We start from the raw sequence: 18,639 nt of genomic DNA on the forward strand, positions 1-18,639 counted from the left end.
TGTGAGTGAAAATTGGGACAGGATGTATTCTGTTGAGCAGTGGGTTGGGGCGCGAGGAAGGAGAACCTACAGTACGCTCCCATTCATGCACCCTTCTTATCATGGGTGCGGGACGTAGCGAATTCCGGACTCCGAGTTCCAGTGTACCATAAACAGGCCTGGTGATCATTGGATTGGTCGCCACGCCGTAAGGCTACGTCTCGATGAAATTGAATTTGGTCGAGTCTGTGACTTTCCGAGATGCATTGGTGTGGGCGCTCAGAAGTAGCGAGGCGGTCCTCTCCTCCAGAGCTGACCACGCGGTACGTTATCGATACAGAACCTCCCGCTGAGTTCAGCATACGTCTTCCATGAGATTCTTGTAGGGTCGAGAAGATGTGGATGGTCCGCAAGAGAATGAAAAAGACGTGAAAATAGCCGCCAAGTCTGCGGAGTTTACCCTTCCTGAAGCAAGCTGGGAGCTCGAGAGGATCGACGGTTGTGTATCAGAGTCCGTCCAACGCTGTTCGACTTCCTCGAGCTCCCTGGTTGCCACTGGATTGGAGCGGGACGCAAGTCAGTCAGCGTGTTTAGCTGTGCATCTTGTGGGAGGCTTCAATACCAGTGTTGCCGTGGGATCGACGATGGGTACGTCATGTGTATGTTGCTTGTCGAAGGACAGGAGAAAGCCCACGTTCCCGCTAAGGATCTACTTTCGGCGAAATTGAGGCCCACCATCGCAGAAAACGACATCCCGGAGGGATGACCGATCGCTCGATTCATACACATCGAACCTAACTGCTCGAGGTCGTTGAACACTTTTAGCCTGCCCTGCGAAAGGTGAGATACAGTCAGACGGAAACAAGGGGGTAGATCTCATCTGAAAGCGTGTTATGGATGTCAGAAGCTATTCAGACACCCACGAATGTCGCCGAATTCCCTGACGAATGGTGGCGCCACTCTTTCACCTGCAAGATTGGACATTTTCAGGCATGAAACCAAGAGATGATTGTATATAGATGACTCACAGGCGAGACACGCTGATAGATTACAGTCAAGTGTTTGTCAAAGTCGGCGTTTTCAATATCGCAAGAGGAAGATTCAAGGGCAGGTGAGCGCAATCCATGGTGCGTCTCCCGGGATGATGTGAATTATCACCTACCTAGTGTCCGTTTTGCGTTACCTTCGCCCTGAATTCTGACAAAAACCATGTGAAAGGGCGGTACCTCTACTCTTGCCTTCTCTGATCCGCGGTGTGGTTTTGTTAGTAAATCCAGAAAGGAATGTATTACAAAACATACGGATACCTAGGACTCGAATGAGGCAGGATGAGACAGCATCGTCATGAAGTGCAGACATGAGGGACGTGTTCGACACGTCAAATGAAGCGAGAAACTAGGCGAGCTCGAGGACACCTTTTCGATGTGACGAGAGCCGTACAGATCAGATGGGCGAGAGGTGCATGGGTGATGTGGATACCTACTGTCGCACGGCCGTTTGATGCATTCTCCCCCCGACGAAGACGAAGCGGAACAATCAGAAAATTAAATTCCGGACTTCCAAGTCAATTGGCGTAAGCAGCAGAAAACCCGTTACGATGCACTGCAAGGAACCATAAGAGCGTGTAAGCGGGTCCCCGAAGCGTTGACGTGGATAGACTTTCGACGGCCTCCCGGACCGCGGGAAGAGAACCTTAGAACTCAATAGCGAAGCTATCTTCGGACCACCTTAGTAAGTATCTCGCTTGTGTAGATCTTACGTGAGGCGATAAGTTATCAAGAAAGGCAATGTGCCGGGCAGCGCGAGAAGGATTGCCTGACTTGGCTGCGTTGATCAACGTGAATATCGTTCAAAAGCAGCGTCCTAAGCAGGCCTCGTACGACGAATGAGCATGCTCGTCAAGAATATAACGAGATGAGATAGGACGGGATTATGTCGTTCTCCATGTGTTCCCAAGGACAAGTTGGAATAATCAACTCTCTGAGGACTGAGAGAACGAGCAGTATCGGTTGGTCTCGGACATCAGGATGGTTATATGCATGCCTAGGGTGAACACATGAGTATGCACGATAATCTATGTCTAAGTCGACTGTCTTCACACACACTCTCTTACCATTTTGAGATGACAGACTCGAAGTCTTCTCCCTTCGAGAAAGCAACGGCGTCGGACTCCATGCTCGGCAGTTACTATTGAGACAGAAACAAAAGTGTTCGGCCATATGGATGACAATACCAAGAATTCGTGAATGCTCGAGATCCTCGGAAATGACCAAGCGCAGGAGCGCGTAATTGGGTCTAATGTGGGCAACGGCACGAAGGAAGCACGACAATCTGAGGTTCGCGTCTACCTCTGATCCGCTCGTAATGGGGTCTCAACGTAGTGCAAGAGTGTATGATGCGGCCCAGCCCTTACCGACGAAGGGCCATACATATTGCAGCCCCATGATTCACGAATAGTTCCGTCTGACACGCTGAAAGTGGTCAGAAGTTGACAAGCAGCTCGTGCGAAGGTCCGATTTGCCTGCTGTAATAGCTGTCGTTGTAGCCTAGAGTTTACCTATATTTCTATCATTACAAATATCGTCAGTGTTATAGAACTGTGAGAATGGAAGGCATCGAACTGAGTGGGATAACAAACTTTGAGGGTAAGTTAAATGACCAATGAGAACTAATACCGTAGTTCCTTCGAGTGCAGCAACCGCCGATTGGTGCACGACGGTTTGCGCTCTCGCCGCTGTATGGACTAGACCATGCTATGGCTGACCTTATGTCTTGGAAGGTCTGAATTCTTCCAAGAGATCGAGTGAGTGATAATGTTAGGGTTAGTAGCACTTCAAAGTTTTCGCGTACTCTACACCATTCCAAAGTGGGCCTTCGAATCGCCGACAACTAATTTGAATTGATTGAACCTTCCATTCATAGAGCAGAACAGCACCGAATAACACTCAGCAATATGATCGAGAATAGAGGTTGTGTTCGTGGAGTCGCAAAACGAGGAGCCTGACACTCCGAAACTCGCGATCGATGTCGTGGTGAACAGTAGTTGGGATGTGTAGGCCTTAGCCTTTGCTGTCTTTGCTCGAGCGCAGTTCCAAGCCCTGATTTTGGATAGAAGATCAGCGACACAACGTACATCAACGCGAACACGAGGTTACGCATTGCCAAAAGCATTGCAGAACACTCCGACGGTCGAAGGCTAAAGTCGATAGCTAGGTCATGTCGGTACGGAGTCTGACTGGAACTGAGGTCGTGGCTGGCAGCTCGGAAGGGGTTTCTTCGTGACCCTAGAAACAAATTTGAAGAGAAGTCGGATGCAATGGCTGCTGATAGTTAAACGGCGAAACAGTACCTCCAAGGAAATAAACTTGATCGCTTCTATGAGCACTGTCATCCAAAGCCTCGTTGCTGTACTAATCTGTCAGCACAACCTCATTTACCACTACTCTTCGAGATGTCAGGTCAGTTGTCTCAGTTCGATGAAATATGCGAGTTTTTAGTGCCGAACGGTTGAGGCAAGGGTCGACGAGAGGGGGCGACGTGGTGGTTGTAAACCACGCCTGTCCCAATCCTGCTGGCCGGACAGGCGCGCTCAGGCAATTGCCGAGTCGGAGTCGAATTGGGAAGAAACGAAACACTGTTCGTGTGGCGTGGAACGCCACAGTGGACGCAAGTATGCCCTTTCATGCTCCGCGAGGGTCTCGATATAACGACGGGAGCAGAAACAAGCAGAAACGGTACCAAGAAAGTAGACATACAGTCCCGCCACATACAGTACTTTACACTCGCAGTTGACTTTGGTTACGAGCGCATAAAGCATCGAATAATTCAAGCAAAAAAACAAACTAACAAACCTTTCTTCCCATTCATTCTTTTACCACGTCTTCTTTACGCACTCTAACCTCCTTTAACTTCTTGTCTATACATCTCCCCTCACTGACGTCCACCATGGTGCCCATGATGCCCATGATGATGCGCTCCCGGCATTCCCGGTCCTCCAGGAGGTCCTCCATACCCAGGTCCACCTCCCCCAAACTCAGGCTGCGCCTCAGGGAATCCCATCGGTGGTGGCCCAGGCGGCCCTCCAAACCCACCCGGAGTCGGGAAACCTGCTCCAGGTGCTCCACCATACCCTCCTCCACCACCGTATCCCGGCGGGCCTCCATACCCAGGTCCCGGCGGTCCTCCGTATCCCGGTTCAGGCGGTCCTCCATATCCCGGTTCAGGCGGCCCTCCAAACGACGGCATACCCGGATAACTCGATCCTCCACCGGGAGGTCCCCCGGGATAACCAGATTGAGAAGGCATAGGTGGTCCGCCTGGGTACGAAGATTGGGGAGGTCCGGGTGGAGGACCACCAGGGTACGCAGATGGGAAGTCAGACCCAGGTCCAGCACCGGGGAACGAAGGTGGCGCAGGCGAATGATGTCCATGTCCCCCCGGACGAGGCGACATCATAGGCGGAGGTGGTCCATTCGGGTTCGACATCCCTCCTCCCGATCCATAGAAATCTGCTGCCTGTCCACTCCCCGGAACTTCGTACTGCGGCGCCCCGGCTGGCGCATGATGTTCGTACGTCCCCCCAACCCCCACCTGTCCCGTCGTCTCATCCCTCCTACCCGGAATCGGGAACCCGCTTCCCCACCCGCCTCCACTCGGACCCCCACCACTCGACGTACTCGCCCCGCCCGCTGCACTCCCCATGAAACCCGAACTCCCACCCAGCCCACCCCCATACTTCCCGAACAGGTTTTGTGCCTGCGATACACCCGGGATGCCGTGCGCTTGTTGACCGAGATAACCTTGGAAGTTGTGCGCTGCGCCTTCAGCGGCGCCGAAGCCTTCGGTGTGGGCGGTGGTGCCGATACGGGTGTTGCGATGGTTCCGGACGGAGTCTTTGGTCAGGCGGGAGAGGATTTCGGATTTCTGAGGGGTGTTGTTGATCCATTGTTGCATGTAGGACATCATTTCGGATTGGATTTTGGAGTTTCGGGAGTGGAAGTCGGGATGGAAGCTACAACCAGGGAGTCCTGTTGTGAGTTTTCGAGAGCAATAAACGCGATATTCGACAGAAGTAGAAGACGTACAGGCATTGAAGAGCCTCTTCGGTGACATGCTGAGCGCTCATGGAGGTGTCATCCCAAGCTTTGGCGACCAGCTCGACCGTATGTTTCTGCAAAATATTACATGTACATCAGCGTCGTTCCTTTTGCTCAAATGTGCACTGAGGGAGTACGGAGATGCACATACCACGACTAGCCTCGCAAGATGTCCCGCAGGCTCGTTCAGGATCAAGTTCTAAGTAGCGATATCAGTCATGGTCACCAAATATATCACCAGTAAAGCTTGCAAAACTCACAAAGTGATCCTTCGAGAGGAACGAATGGGTCGGGTCCGAAGCCCTCGGGTCGTTGAACACCTGCGCCACAGCACGATATATGCGTTAGACTAGGACATCCATACTAAGAGTCTCGAGCGATGATAAGCGGGAGACGCACTTCGTATTGATCGTGGTTATTGATGACTTCGCCGGACGCAGCCATAAGTTGCGAACTTGCAGTCTTCAGGACAGGCTTGAGGAACGGCTGCAAGACGTGTTACCATATCAGCGCTCAACCCATCATCTGCACGGACGTAGAGAAGAAACACATACTTCGAGCGTCGTGAACACGAACACTACAACCCGAAAGTCAGCAAAGCATCCTCAGTAAAAGTCACATCCCCCAAGCCCAAACCAGAAAACCCACCCGAAATCGAATCCGTAATCTTCTCAATCAACGGCCCCAACCCCGGTATCTTCTCAATCGTATTCTCAATCTTCTTCGCAATCGAGTCCCTAAAGCTCAACACCTGCCAAAGCACCGCATGGATCTCCTGCGGACTCATATCTTCGGGCCTCTTGCCCCCGCCCACGCCCTGTCCCTGTGCCCGGATCCGCTCCATGCCCTCCATGTCGCGACTCATATCGTTAGAAGAAGAGGAGGGGAGCTTGAAGAGAAGGTCGCGGAGTGTGTCACCGGAGACGTCGCTGCCTGAGACAGAACGGGAACGGGCGGTGGAGAGGGCTTTGTTGAGGTCTGAGACGGAGGCCTCGCTCTGTTCAACCAACATTAAAAGACAATTAAGTTAGCATCTTTTAGCAGGCTTCCTGAACTCTGACTATGTTGTGTGGAATGGAGTAGGAGTAACGCACGATATGATCCGTCGCCTCCCCCAACAAACTATGTATGAAATCGCTGCTCCCAAACGTCCCAGTCACCAACGGCGCGACGCTCTTCCCGTTAGGAGCCTGCAAGCGCACATGGTCACCGACGTGGACAAAGACGTCGTGATAGCCCATGTTGACCAGCGCGAGCTCGCAGAAGTTCGAATGTGCGGAGAAGTCTTCGAGGGTATGGAGCTGTGATATGATGACAATGCGAAAGAGTGAGCGAACAAGTAAATCGTAGAGCGGACGGCAGTATAATCGGTCATGAGCGATCATCAGACGAGATATGGATAAATGGAAACTATTGCGAATATAAATGCATGACTAAAAGTCCAAAAAACTCACAGACTGCCCCAAAAGCCTATACGCCTCATACTCGTCCTCCTTCCTCTTGCTCGCGCGATGCTGCCTGCCCATCTGGATACACCTCTCCAACGTGCGTCTCACGAGGGCTTTCGAGGTGTCCCAGTTGCCTTGTTCTATGAGGCGATTGACGTCAGGATGAAGGCGCACGTTCGGAAGAAGGTAGGAGAAGGTAAGGAGAAAGGTATAAGGACGCACCATTCGCAATATAATTCTTCATACCCGTCCTCGGGTCGACCTCCAGCTCGCGGGGCTAATCTCGAGCATCAATCACCCACTCACATACAAAGGACATGAAGGATGGAAGGAATGAAGGGTGAACATACATCAACAGGCCCCCTCAACCGCCTATCATACTGCCTCGCGTCTTCGCCCTCTCCGTAGCCTTTCGGGTTATCGATATGTTCCGTCTACAGCACAGTGCATCATGACATGTCGCACGGGGGAAGAAGACAATCATGCAGCACGAAGGAATTAACGAGTCGGTGAGTGGTCCGGTATAAAGAGAGAGGCGGTTGGGTGCAGCGAAATGGGATTGAATGGGACGTACAGGGAGATAAACCCCCAACCTCTCTTCCGTCACTTCGAACTCAGCCGTAGCGTACCCATGAGCCTATAAACAAAGTGAACGATACCACGCCAAGTCAGTTCCATATTCCGACACCGTGACCACGGAGAGTATAACGGGTAGGGCTGCATGTATAGGCTGACTTACGAGGAACCCGAGCGCCATGCACAAATTGATGATCGTCTACATGACATGCGTGGACAGTCAGTACGCGATACATTATATTCCCACTCGACCGTCGAGAGGTGGAATGAATCATGACTCGACTGACCTGAAGCGGCAACTTCTTCAAACCAGCAATATCGACGGCCTAATATGAACACATGAGCGAAGAAAGCCCGAAAGTCAGCTCCGATGTAGAAGGACAGATAGACACATATATCGGACGAGGTTCTGTGGGTCACGTACTTGACTATAATCACGAAGCCAGTTCCTGTGTGGATGAGAGATGTAACATTAGTAGCTGGAATAAGTGAAATGGACATGACTTGTAGTTTATAGGGAATAACGTAGGCCACGAAACGAGTGCATAAACGATTATATGGTCAAGACGCGCCGGTCAATGCCAGAAGCCAAGGAACCAGGCGCCTGGAGCATGACTCGCTCCATATCGACTCCTCAATACTCGAAATGGGTCCCAAACTGCCAGATCCATACCCTGGCCGGATGATACAGAAACTCGAGGATACAAACAACTCGAAAAACAGAGAGGAAAACTCACCCGAAGTACACCCTCTTCACGTCCAACCCTCCGAACTTACTTCCTCCTTTACCCATCAGCGCGCCTATAGCGAACCCACCGCTTTTCTTGGCAATCTCGGTGAGTATGTCTTCCTATTGATTTTTTTTTTGAATTTTTCGCACGAGTGCAGGGTAGGCGGTTACGCGAAAGGGAGATGGGTGAGAGGGAGGACGAAAATTGTCAGTGATGAGGTAAAAAGAAGATGGTAAGGTCAGAGGGTCGAACGCACGATATCACCATGCCTGAAGGCCTTTCCCTCCATATACGCGAACCTTCATGACCCAAGCAGCCATCGAATCCATAAACCACCAGAAATCAAACGCAGAGAAGATCAACATAAGCTCTTCATTGATCGCCGATGAAAACTGAGATAGCATAGTCGCTTGTGAAGAAATAGGGTTGAACAAACGTACGAAGGAATGTTCCCCGCTCCAAATGCGAGGACTTCATGGCCGGGGAGGCACACGACGAGTACTACGAGCAAAACAAGCCACGGGCTGAGATGGAATGACATCTCTTTCTTCGTCTTCTTCAACCTCTGGTCAAACTTAGCCTATTCTCCGAGTCTGCACCGATGTCAGAGAGATGTTCTTTGTTCAAAGTCGCAATGTAGCAGCACAAGAAGCACAGAAAAATAGGTACGAAAGACTGATGATCTTCTCGGAGACGATGCCCGGTGTAACGATGATGGTGGTGGTCGAGAAGAATAAAAGCAGGTTGTCGTCGGGCGTTCGTTGACGCCGATTATAAGATAACGAAGCAGCACAGGACAAGAACGACGGCGCTAAACCCAACGCTCGAAGCTGTGATTGGAAAGCAGAGAGGCGCTGGACAGTGGAACGAACAGTTGACGTCATTCGGTCTGCGCTTTGACTCTCATCGATAGAGTTTGCGTGGCCTGGTGGCGGTGCAGTCTACTACTGTAAGACAGATGTCGTCAGGAACCAGCATGGCTTACATAAAATTGTCCTGGCTCGCGATTGGCTGCAGAGGTTTCCAGAGGTTTCGGAGCCAATCACAAGCCAGAAACATTTTATGTAAGCCTTGCTGGTTCCTAACGACATCTGTCTTACTATTTCGACCCCAAGTTCAGTCACACGTCACAGGGACCCCCTCGGTGAACTTCATATGGCCGAGGGTCACAGGTCACAGGCCGCTGTGAACTAAGGAAAAAACCTTAGAAAATCATTATTTTTCGGGTCGCGCCTCCGGCGCGACATATATGGGCATTTCCGGCCCCTTGTGAACTTAAAGTCACAACGGCCCGCGGCCTCCGGCCGCTATGAACTACGATTTTGCCAAGTTCACGGCGTCACAGGTCACAGGCCGTGAACTTGGGGTCGAAATAGTACAGTAGTAGCTCGGAACGCTGTGGCCCAACTGCTGTTACAGTGGGCTCAGCGTCGACAATAAACACTGCACTGACCGGAAAAAATGCTTCACGGGGAGCTAATACAAAAGACGATGATGACGAACGCCCCCCTCAAAAAAAACGCCGAAGACCAAACACTTCATACAAGGCCCTCTACTAAAGTAGCGGGAATAATGTCAAGGCCGCGTCTGGCACCTAATGATTCTTCCAGTCGAACGAGCCGTCAGGATCGTCTCCGAATACTAGTCCTACCCCCGTATAGGTCGAACGCGTTACGCCTGACCTATGCGCAGGCCCACTCTCCCGCAACATGCTTGCGCTCAGAGAGGCCGGAATAGAACTACCTGTCTACTACTACGGCTACTTGATGGACGAGCAGCCCGAAGGATTCCTAGATTATGCCCGAACCTACGTTCATCCCGACTGTGTCCACGAATGGTCCACATGCGACCTCTTCTTGCTCTGTCTCAGCGAAATAAAAATCGATGGAAACCTCAGACGAAAGCCGGAACCGAAGATATGTTGGGTGGACAGTTATGCGAAGGAAGAGTATCCGAGGGTGGATAAGCCGGTGGGGGGACCGTCGTGGTGCTGCCCCTATTTTCGAATAGTCGCTCGAGTTATCGTCGGAGGCCGACGCAGGAGCAGGTGGATAACATGTCGCGTCTTTTGAAGCAGAAACCGAGGTGGTGGCATGCGGAGCGCATGTATAATACAATGTAAGGTCTCGCGTGTCGTCGTCCAGGTCAGCTTGTCTTTCTTTCTTTTTCGTCTTGTATTAACTGACCTCATTTTCCGTCGAACAATTGAGGGCAGGCATTCTTGGCACTCATCTATCGGGGAAGTTCTCGCAATGGCGGCCCATTTTTTTTTAGCCATGTTGAATATGTACGGGACGAACGATCGCCTAAGGACACAACGGCCATTCCTTATAGACGACGTTCGTCTCCTGATCCCAAGAAGAAGGCACGTTAGACGGATATGTTCGATGATGCCCCTTTTGCATTTTATCTAATGATTGTATGATGATTTTCCTGTGACTCGAACAAGTTGTGTGCTGTTATTCAAAGGTGTATGCCAAATTCAGGCCGAATCCATCAAGTGTTTGCTTTGTTTTTAGAAGTTGTAATGAGTCTCGGGCAAAGATCATCTAACGGGCCCCTATGTATTGAAAACTGCTTGGTTGAGAAATAGCCTTGCACGCGTAAACCCTTCGCCAATCAAGGAGCGAGCTCTCGTGGTAGCTCCGACGTTTGAGACCGCTGCCATATTGCCTGAATATCGACAATGAACCATTACGAGCATGAAGAAGGACCCAGAGACGTACAAGCTCCCAGCGAACGTACCATCGCCTCTGCAGCATCACGCAAACATCGATCCAGCTTTGAATCAACCTCAGTATGGTGCTTTTACCTGTTGGAAGACCGAGAGAACTGTCATAAGAACATTATACACATCCCCTCCACCGAGGAACTAATAGGAACTTACCGCATCAATGGCCTTCTCGACCTCCTGTGCGAACAACTCACTGAACTCGATCATAGCTACGGAGCCCACCCGACAAGCCTCCTTATTGCACTGTACCGCCTTCTGCATCGCGAGACCCAAGAGTTCTCGGCTTTGGACGGTAGCGCCGCGAGGATTCTTCCGCAATGCACCCCTCGCTTCGCACATGTACACGGCCCACCATCGAGGACAATATAATAACCATTTATTGTCCGAGGTGCGATGGACCATACCGGCGATTAGCTCCTTCTCCATGGCTACTCCTATGCGACAGGTAGTGCATGAATTCAATGCAGTGCCCAGCGGGATGGAGGATAGCGCTGGAATCCAGCTCCAATCACTCATCGCTAACTCGCTGGCAGCAGCTCGACACTGACGATGATATACGTACAGCCTGTGAAGCTGGGAGCCCGTAATGCGATCGAGTTCAGATACGTATGGGAGACTGTCCTTCGCGTATATCAATGTCTCCTTGGCCGCGGTGACGGCGAGGTTGCGAAGATCGTGACGGCAACCGAAGGCGAAGGCCGTCATGGGGTATCGGGGCAGATCCTCTACCAATGCGTCAAGAATAGGCTGCGCGATGTCCTTCATCGCATATTTATCGACGCCGTCGTATAGCGACATAAGTGTGGGGAACGGCAAGGTGGTGAAGGTCGGCATGCGGACGGGGTAACAGAGACGAAGGAGAGGGTCGAGGATTTTAAATGGTTCGGCAAGGGTTATGACGGGTAGTCCATCTTTAGTCTCCTGATTATTTGAGTTGGATGAAGGTAGGGCGAACATAAAGTCAAGGGAGTCGGATGCGCTGGATGATGGGAGGGCGAACATCGAGTTGAAGACATCAGAAGCAAGGCTGAGGATGACTTTGTGAATTCGGAAGTCGACATTATCTGACGATCGTAAAATGCAGTCCGAGTCGAGGGCGTCGAAAGGAGAACCTGCAGGCATGATGGGGGACAGGCCCGTCGGTGCGGACATCTTCGAAGGACTCGACGGGGGCATCAAAGTGCTATCGGCTATAGAATCTTGTCACGATGAGTTGTTTGGTCTGATGTGTGCGTGGAGTTGATGACTACCTACCAGAAAGCGAAGGACTAGACATTTTGCTCGTACGCTGCTCAAGAGGTGAAAGAGAGACGGTCAGGGTCAAGGACAAGATGGAACAGCGCAGCGATTAGCACGCCTTTGCCTCACCGCAAGATGGCTGATTCGCTTCCCACGTCGCCACAAGAATTCTAGACATGTGGCACAAGTTCGCGTGGCGTGAAGCTCTCAAGATAGCCTGTGAGAGAATATATCACACAAATCGAACATTAATCCCTAGCGATGAGTATACGCGAGCAACAGAGCGGTGGTGGTGTTTGTCGATTAGCCGTGAATCTATGTCTACATCCGATACGTCTAACATGAAATGAAGTCTGAGCAATCAATTGCGTCAATGATAATGTCTGACCGAACGTGTGGTTGCGACTCACAGATAAATAATGATGCAAAGCTAATTTTGAGTGAGAATTAGTGGATGGTAGGGTATAGAACCCTGTAAACCGTTGCTCCTTCACCATCTACTTCCCAGGCTTCTTCTTACTCCCTGCCAACGCCTTCCTAGGATCCAACTCCGCCTTCCTCAACCTAATATGCAACGGCGTAATCTCGACCAACTCATCGTCTCCCATATACGCGATGCTCTCCTCCAGATTCATGATCCTCGGCGACGCGAGGACGATCTTCTCGTCCGCGCCTGCGGATCGGAAGTTCGTGAGTTCCTTTTTCAGGCAAGGGTTGACCGTGATATTTTGGGCCTTGGAGCATTCACCGATGACTTGGCCGGGGTAGACTGTGGAAGAAGTTCGTATTGGTCATCATTGAATGAATGAAGGAGATCCAGCGAATAGATGGGAGGTGAAGACGAACCTTGGGTTTGTGGGTGGATGAACATGACACCACGAGCCTGAAGAGGCGCCATAGCGTATCCCGATGTCTCGCCACGAGCCATAGAAATCAACGCTCCATTCCTTCCAGTATCGATCTCGCCCTTATGCGGTTGATACGACTTGAAGATATGGTTGATAGTCCTACCAAAGCCATCCGTTTACTAGTCAACAAACTGCCCGAACCAGGAATCGTAGCGGGCTCATAGAACTGTGACTCACCCTTCTCCATGTACGTCGTTCTTAAACTCCCCAGCCATGTACCCAATCAGGCCCCTTGCTGGTACATCAATAACGATCCTCACGAAACCCGGCTCCGCCTCATCGTAGCTAACCACCTCACCCCTCCTCATCGTCAACTTCTGAATCACCGTACCCGCATACTCCTCCCTCACCAGGATCGTACACTCTTCTATCGGCTCCAAAACCTTGCTCGGGTCCTCCGGGTCGGGCTTCATGACGGCTTTAGGAGATCCAACGCTAAGCTCGAAACCCTCGCGGCGCATAGTCTCAAGGAGAACTCCAAGATGAAGCACACCACGACCGCGAAGTTCGAGTGATTCGGCGGAAGGACCGGGAAGAACGTTCAGTGCGACATTCGTCTGTGATTCCTTCATGATACGTTCCCGAATCATCTGCGACGTCAACTTCGAGCCCTCCGTACCCGCCAGGGGCGAATCATTGGGAAACACGGTGATGGAGATCGTCGGCGGGTCGATAGGCGTCGTCGGGAGTGGTTGAGGGCCGGACTCGTCCCAGCCTTTAGATGCGACGAGCGTGACGTTAACGCCTCCGCCTTTGATACCCGCGATACTGACGATTTCGCCCGCTCCGGAGGCCTCGAGTTCGAAACGCTCGAGTCCGGCGCGACTGTAGAGTTTCTTGACTTTTCCGTCGCCGACTTTGTTGCCTTCGCTGTCGAGAGCCCAGAGCGTGTCGCCCACCCTTACGACGCCGGAATGGATCCTACCGAGGTATAAGACACCGACGAAGGGATCATTCTCCACTTGGACTGTGAGCATGGAGAACGGATCGGTCCGGGAGAGGTGCGTCGGCGGTGGGACGTGAGACATGATGGTTTCGAAGAGCGGGGTCATGGCCGTGCTGCTTCCTCCGTCCTCAGTGATGGCACCAGGTGGAGGTTCGTTGTTTGCTGGAAGTTCCGTTGTCGCCCACCCTTGTTTTGCGGAGGCGTAGAGGAGAGGGTATTCCATTTGATCGTCTGATGCACCCAGAATGGCAAATAGGTCGAATAAGTCGCTCTCGACCATGGCCGGACGAGCGGAGGGGCGGTCAGCCTTATTCATAACCACCAGAGGTCTAAACGCATAAGTCCATCAATAAATGGATGGAACAACGAATCAATCCATAACTCACTTTAAACCCCTCTTCAGCGCCTTACTCAACACAAACCTCGTCTGCGTCATCGGTCCCTCCGTCGCATCAACCACAAGGGCGACCCCATCGACCATACTCATAATACGCTCCACCTCCCCTCCAAAATCCGCGTGTCCAGGCGTATCGACGATATTGATCATATTGCCCTTATAATTCACACTCGTGCATTTCGACAAAATGGTGATCCCACGCTCGCGTTCGAGGTCATTAGAGTCCATAAGCCGCGTGACGAAACCATCGTCGATGGAGGAATCGGCGGTTACTTTGGTCGCGGTGGAGGTGGTGGCCGAAGGAGTGTATTGGATTTGTTCGAGGGCGGAGAGACGTTTGATGGTACCGGATTGACGGAGGAGTTGGTCCACGAGGGTGGTTTTTCCGTGGTCGACTGTGAGATGGGTGTTAGTATAGATTCCACACGAAATTTATCAGATAATCGGAGAGAAAACAGCCCGAGTTCATGAGGAGTTCGGTGGAGATACGAACAACATCACAGTTGGTGAAAAGAATATGCGTTACCCTTTCACATACCATGCAACATGCGAGGCTACGTGCTTAGCTCGGGTACACTGTGCGGCGCCACACTGTGGCACCATCAACTTCCAATAAATCGGTGTATTCGAGAATGGTCCCGAAACACAACTAGGCGATGCAAACAATAGTGCGCATATCAGTTCTCTCAGGAACTCCCGAAAGCAGTCACGCGAGTTTGTGCGGTATTGCCGTCAAGTGCAACACTCCTCCACGAGAAAGGCAGATGAGGTACACAGGGGAAAAAGGTACACAGGGGAAGAGGGTCACATGAAGCGGACGCTAATATGGTAGTGAAGTTTAGAACGAGAAAACTCCACATACCGTGCGCAATAATAGCAATATTCCGTATCCTCTCCGGAGGCATCATCCCGTCCTCGCCCAGCCCAGTCTCAGGAACGTCATTCCTCCTCGTTACGGACGAGGCGAACGAACGCGCGAGTGTACGCCGACAACCATTATACGAGTATGTCGATGCTGATTTTGATTTTGACAGAGACGAGAAAGGTGACGAGGGGATGGGTGTGCTCGGGAGACCTAGCGAAGACGATTTCGTGACATATTTTCTGCAGGTCGACTTGACCGCGGAGGATAACATAAAGATAGATGAAGCACGTCCAATTCCGAGCCCAGAAGAACGAATCCAGAGGCCGAGAGAAGATAATGAGACCAAGGAGCGTAGGGCCGTGCGTTGGCAGACAAGTTCAGCAGACGAAACTTCGACTTGACGCGCTGCAGAAATTCTGGCCGTGACGCGACGCTGGGGTGACAGGCCGTGACGAGCGCGCCGTCACGCGTAATCTATCTGTAACGCTCGCGCCGGGATTGGTCGGAATCGCACTTTGGTGGCGACCACCACCGAAACTCTTCAAGCTCCTCTGTGGTCTGCCTGGTATAAGCATAATATAAGGTCTGGTACAACTCTCTAGGCTTGGTGTTAAATCCATAACTTTAGGAGGGGCTATACTCGATCATCCTGGATATTTGTCTGGCTTGAGACCAGCATCAACGTTAACGCTCTCACTTTACTTGGTTCACTACCTCCTCTAGTACATGCGTTGTGCATTAGATGGAACCTCTGGTCTAGTGGTCAAGAAGTCCATGCCACCATTCACGATGACCCTGCTTCTCTACGACTTTATCTCTATTGCTGAAAAGGAATCTTCTGCGTTTCCAAGAGGAGCTACTGTCTCGTCCCTCACGAATTGCCATCAAGCTCTGCAGCCTCCTCTGCTCTTCCCGGCCATCTAACTATACCATAAGTCAACCACAAATGCAGCATCTTAAGACGTCCAGAGCTCTCGACAATCGAAGTTCGAGCCCTTTCCGATCCTCCAAGATGAGTGATCATTGTCAAAGATTTTGAACGCACCCCGCTTTCCTGTCAATCCCCGCGCGGCCCATCCCCGAGTTATCCCCTCAATACCTCCCCACTTCCCCCACATACTACATTCATCGATTCATCCCCCATATCATCTCTCGAGACTCGACAGATCTCTCGGCCCTCCCTTCTCTCCGCTCACCATCACTTGCCACCATATAAGTACATCCCAGAACGTCTTGGACATACCTCGATCTCAAGCTTCGATCATGATCCACCTGTTGCAGAGTTACTTAAAGTGTCGGGTCTTTGCAGAGCGCTCATCATCCTATCGCGACATCCATCTTTGTTAACATGCGAACATTCAATATTCAACATTCAATCTTCAATATTCTGTCAATGTTCCGCACTGCTACTGACAATACACCATGATCCCAACAACTCTCAGCGTCAGTCCCGTAACGGTACTGGGCCCGATTCAACTACTTATAATTGCAACACCGAGGTTGATTCACAGGTTGGAAAGTTCCTCCCGGATGAGTGTTTGTTTCGTACTTATGTGTAAGTGAGTACGCGCTCATGGCTCATGTAATACTAATACTAATAAGGATATTTCAAGTCGTTGATGGACCGGTTGGACGGTCTGTGGTTCGACTGCTCGCACCGGGAGAACTGTTGTTCACTTTGCTGTGAGTCATCGAGCGTTTGACTTGTTAACGCTGTGGGCATGGACATGGGCAAGGAAGGTTCCATGTCCTATTTACGCAAGGGCTTCGGTATACATTCGACTTCCGAGTGCTCGCGCAAGTATTCTCGTCTGTGTCCGTTCGGCACAGTCATACGACCGACGAGTTCTTTCTTTGCTCGCCGGGATGGCGAATCTATCAGGCATCCTATCTATGATTGTGCTTCGGTATACATTCGACTTCCGAGCGTTCGTTCAAGCGAACGTACTCATACTTACGGTTTGAAGTACGTATTCTCGTCTGGTTCCGTTCGGCACGGTCATACCACCGACGAATCTTTCATTTGCTCGCCGGGATGGCGAATCTATATCTGGGGATCTCAGCTATGATTGGAATGGCCATTTATGATAGGGAGTGTCAGGCAAGCTCAGGCTTAGGCTCTGTGATAGAATCAGTGGCGCCTCAGGAAGTACGTATTGTGTCGCTCTAAGTTATTGAGAGGCAGTCGAGGCCTTACAGTACTAGCCTCCAGTTTCGTTTTCACGTTCTCATCCTTACAATAGTACTCGTACTCTACTGACAATCGTTGCCTCCTTCATTATTATCTCGGTCCATAAGTATGGACCCACATGTACTGCAAGTTCCGAAAGGCAACAACCTCCCAACTGTCCTCTATCCAATCGCAAGTTCCGCAGATCAACAACTTGAAGACTCCGAGCGGACAATCCCATCACCCATCCGAGTCGGGTGCGCATGCATTTCGTGTGATTTCAGTGCAGCGGAGCCATCCGTCTTGGCGGTCCGTATCTTTCCGTACGCGTATGTTGTGTGTTCGAATTCTTTCCTTTGTTCTCAGCCGCTTCGTTCTTCGAATTCTGAGGAAGAGGAAGGAAGAGGATCGCTGTGCAGTGTGCACGGACTCGGACCCGACGATTATCGATGTTCTTCTCGGTTTCCGACGCCTCGATGCTTCTATGGAACAGGGTTTGCACCTTCAGTCGCGTTTGTATTCAAAAATTCAGGCCGTGCTCGATGCCAGATATCGATGCCAGTTGATTCAGACGCCCGGCCTCCGTGGCTTGTCCGTCAAGGGCGGAAGCTTACCCAACTATGATCGCCTCCCTCCCTTGTTTCCTTTTTTTTTTTTTTTTTTTTTTTAAATTCAATTGTATTTGTATAGCGCCAGCGAGAGCCAGGGGCGCTGTGTGTGTAAATACATACAACCAAACCACAAAAGTAACCGCATGAGGCGCCCGAAACCGAACCCTACATAAGCGAGACCACTGTATGCATATTGCGGAGCCTTCGGGGAAAAAACCGTCCGATCCTCAAGAAGTGGTCTGACCATGGCCAGACAGAAAGTGGCGAAATAAAGAGAATACCGGAAACACGTTACGTAGGAGCCGGGCACAAATGAGCAAGAAAATCAATCCACCGCCATACTCGCCGCTCCCTTCCCCTTCCCCTTCCCCCGCTTACTTCCCCTGACAGTCGATGCCTCCTGCCCTCTGTGTGAGGCCTGCCTCCGGATCCAATCTTCATCCCGGCGATGTCCCTTGTTCCTTGTTCAACTCTTTCACGACTTTCCTCAACGTGAGGCCCACTCCTCTCGCACGTCTCCTCGCATAATCTCGTTCCTCCATCAAAAAATACAATTAGGACGCGGTCACACGACCTCCCCCACATATGACATTCCGCATTGCACCTGCGGCATGCACCTCTTTTTCTTCTCAAGGAACGAGAAGGAACGTCGACTTGGAACGAATGAGGGAACGAGGAACAGGAGTGCGTGTGCTACGTCATCCGAGTCGTTCGATGTTATTGATTATTTGAATTTTGATCGAGTTGCCGCCCCACTCTGTCGCGATTTGAAATGGCTCTTTGATGATCGACCTTCGTTGCATGAAACATGCACAGAGAGCTCGAGGGCAGCTGCTCGCATCCTTAGCATGTACTGTGATAGACGGTATGTTTGAACTTTGGGGGGTGCGGTACGGTATCGCGAGAGAGGTCTACGGATGGGATAAATATGGCGAGAGG

General features: G+C 51.2%; 3 protein-coding genes across 3 annotated transcripts; all 3 read right to left on the reverse strand.

The window, feature by feature from the left end:
• Window positions 1–3,909: 3,909 nt before the first annotated feature.
• STEHIDRAFT_53102 (Het-C-domain-containing protein) lies at window positions 3,910–8,371 on the reverse strand (the record flags this gene model as incomplete). Its single annotated transcript, XM_007301468.1, has 19 exons — window positions 3,910–4,511; window positions 4,707–4,990; window positions 5,064–5,149; window positions 5,227–5,274; window positions 5,336–5,395; window positions 5,475–5,561; window positions 5,630–5,652; window positions 5,724–6,066; window positions 6,170–6,376; window positions 6,530–6,663; window positions 6,746–6,800; window positions 6,841–6,957; window positions 7,098–7,160; window positions 7,263–7,298; window positions 7,387–7,425; window positions 7,524–7,548; window positions 7,837–7,949; window positions 8,087–8,129; window positions 8,271–8,371. 19 exons carry the CDS (start codon window positions 8,369–8,371, stop codon window positions 3,910–3,912), a joined length of 2,466 nt encoding a protein of 821 aa, XP_007301530.1.
• A 2,075-nt stretch (window positions 8,372–10,446) lies between these two features.
• STEHIDRAFT_93746 (uncharacterized protein) lies at window positions 10,447–11,686 on the reverse strand (the record flags this gene model as incomplete). The annotated part of the gene is made up of 2 exons (XM_007301671.1): window positions 10,447–10,642; window positions 10,718–11,686. 2 exons carry the CDS (start codon window positions 11,684–11,686, stop codon window positions 10,625–10,627), a joined length of 987 nt encoding a protein of 328 aa, XP_007301733.1. The 3' UTR covers window positions 10,447–10,624.
• A 389-nt stretch (window positions 11,687–12,075) lies between these two features.
• Window positions 12,076–15,271, reverse strand: STEHIDRAFT_93749 (GTP-binding protein TypA). The gene is made up of 6 exons (XM_007301672.1): window positions 14,917–15,271; window positions 14,044–14,449; window positions 12,889–13,986; window positions 12,650–12,810; window positions 12,214–12,572; window positions 12,076–12,156 (listed from the first exon to the last, which is right to left on the reverse strand). Exons 1-5 carry the CDS (start codon window positions 15,188–15,190, stop codon window positions 12,301–12,303), a joined length of 2,211 nt encoding a protein of 736 aa, XP_007301734.1. The 5' UTR covers window positions 15,191–15,271; the 3' UTR covers window positions 12,076–12,156; window positions 12,214–12,300.
• Window positions 15,272–18,639: the final 3,368 nt, after the last annotated feature.

This window comes from Stereum hirsutum (genome assembly GCF_000264905.1).
Source record: "Stereum hirsutum FP-91666 SS1 unplaced genomic scaffold STEHIscaffold_4, whole genome shotgun sequence".
Taxonomy (NCBI): domain Eukaryota; kingdom Fungi; phylum Basidiomycota; class Agaricomycetes; order Russulales; family Stereaceae; genus Stereum; species Stereum hirsutum.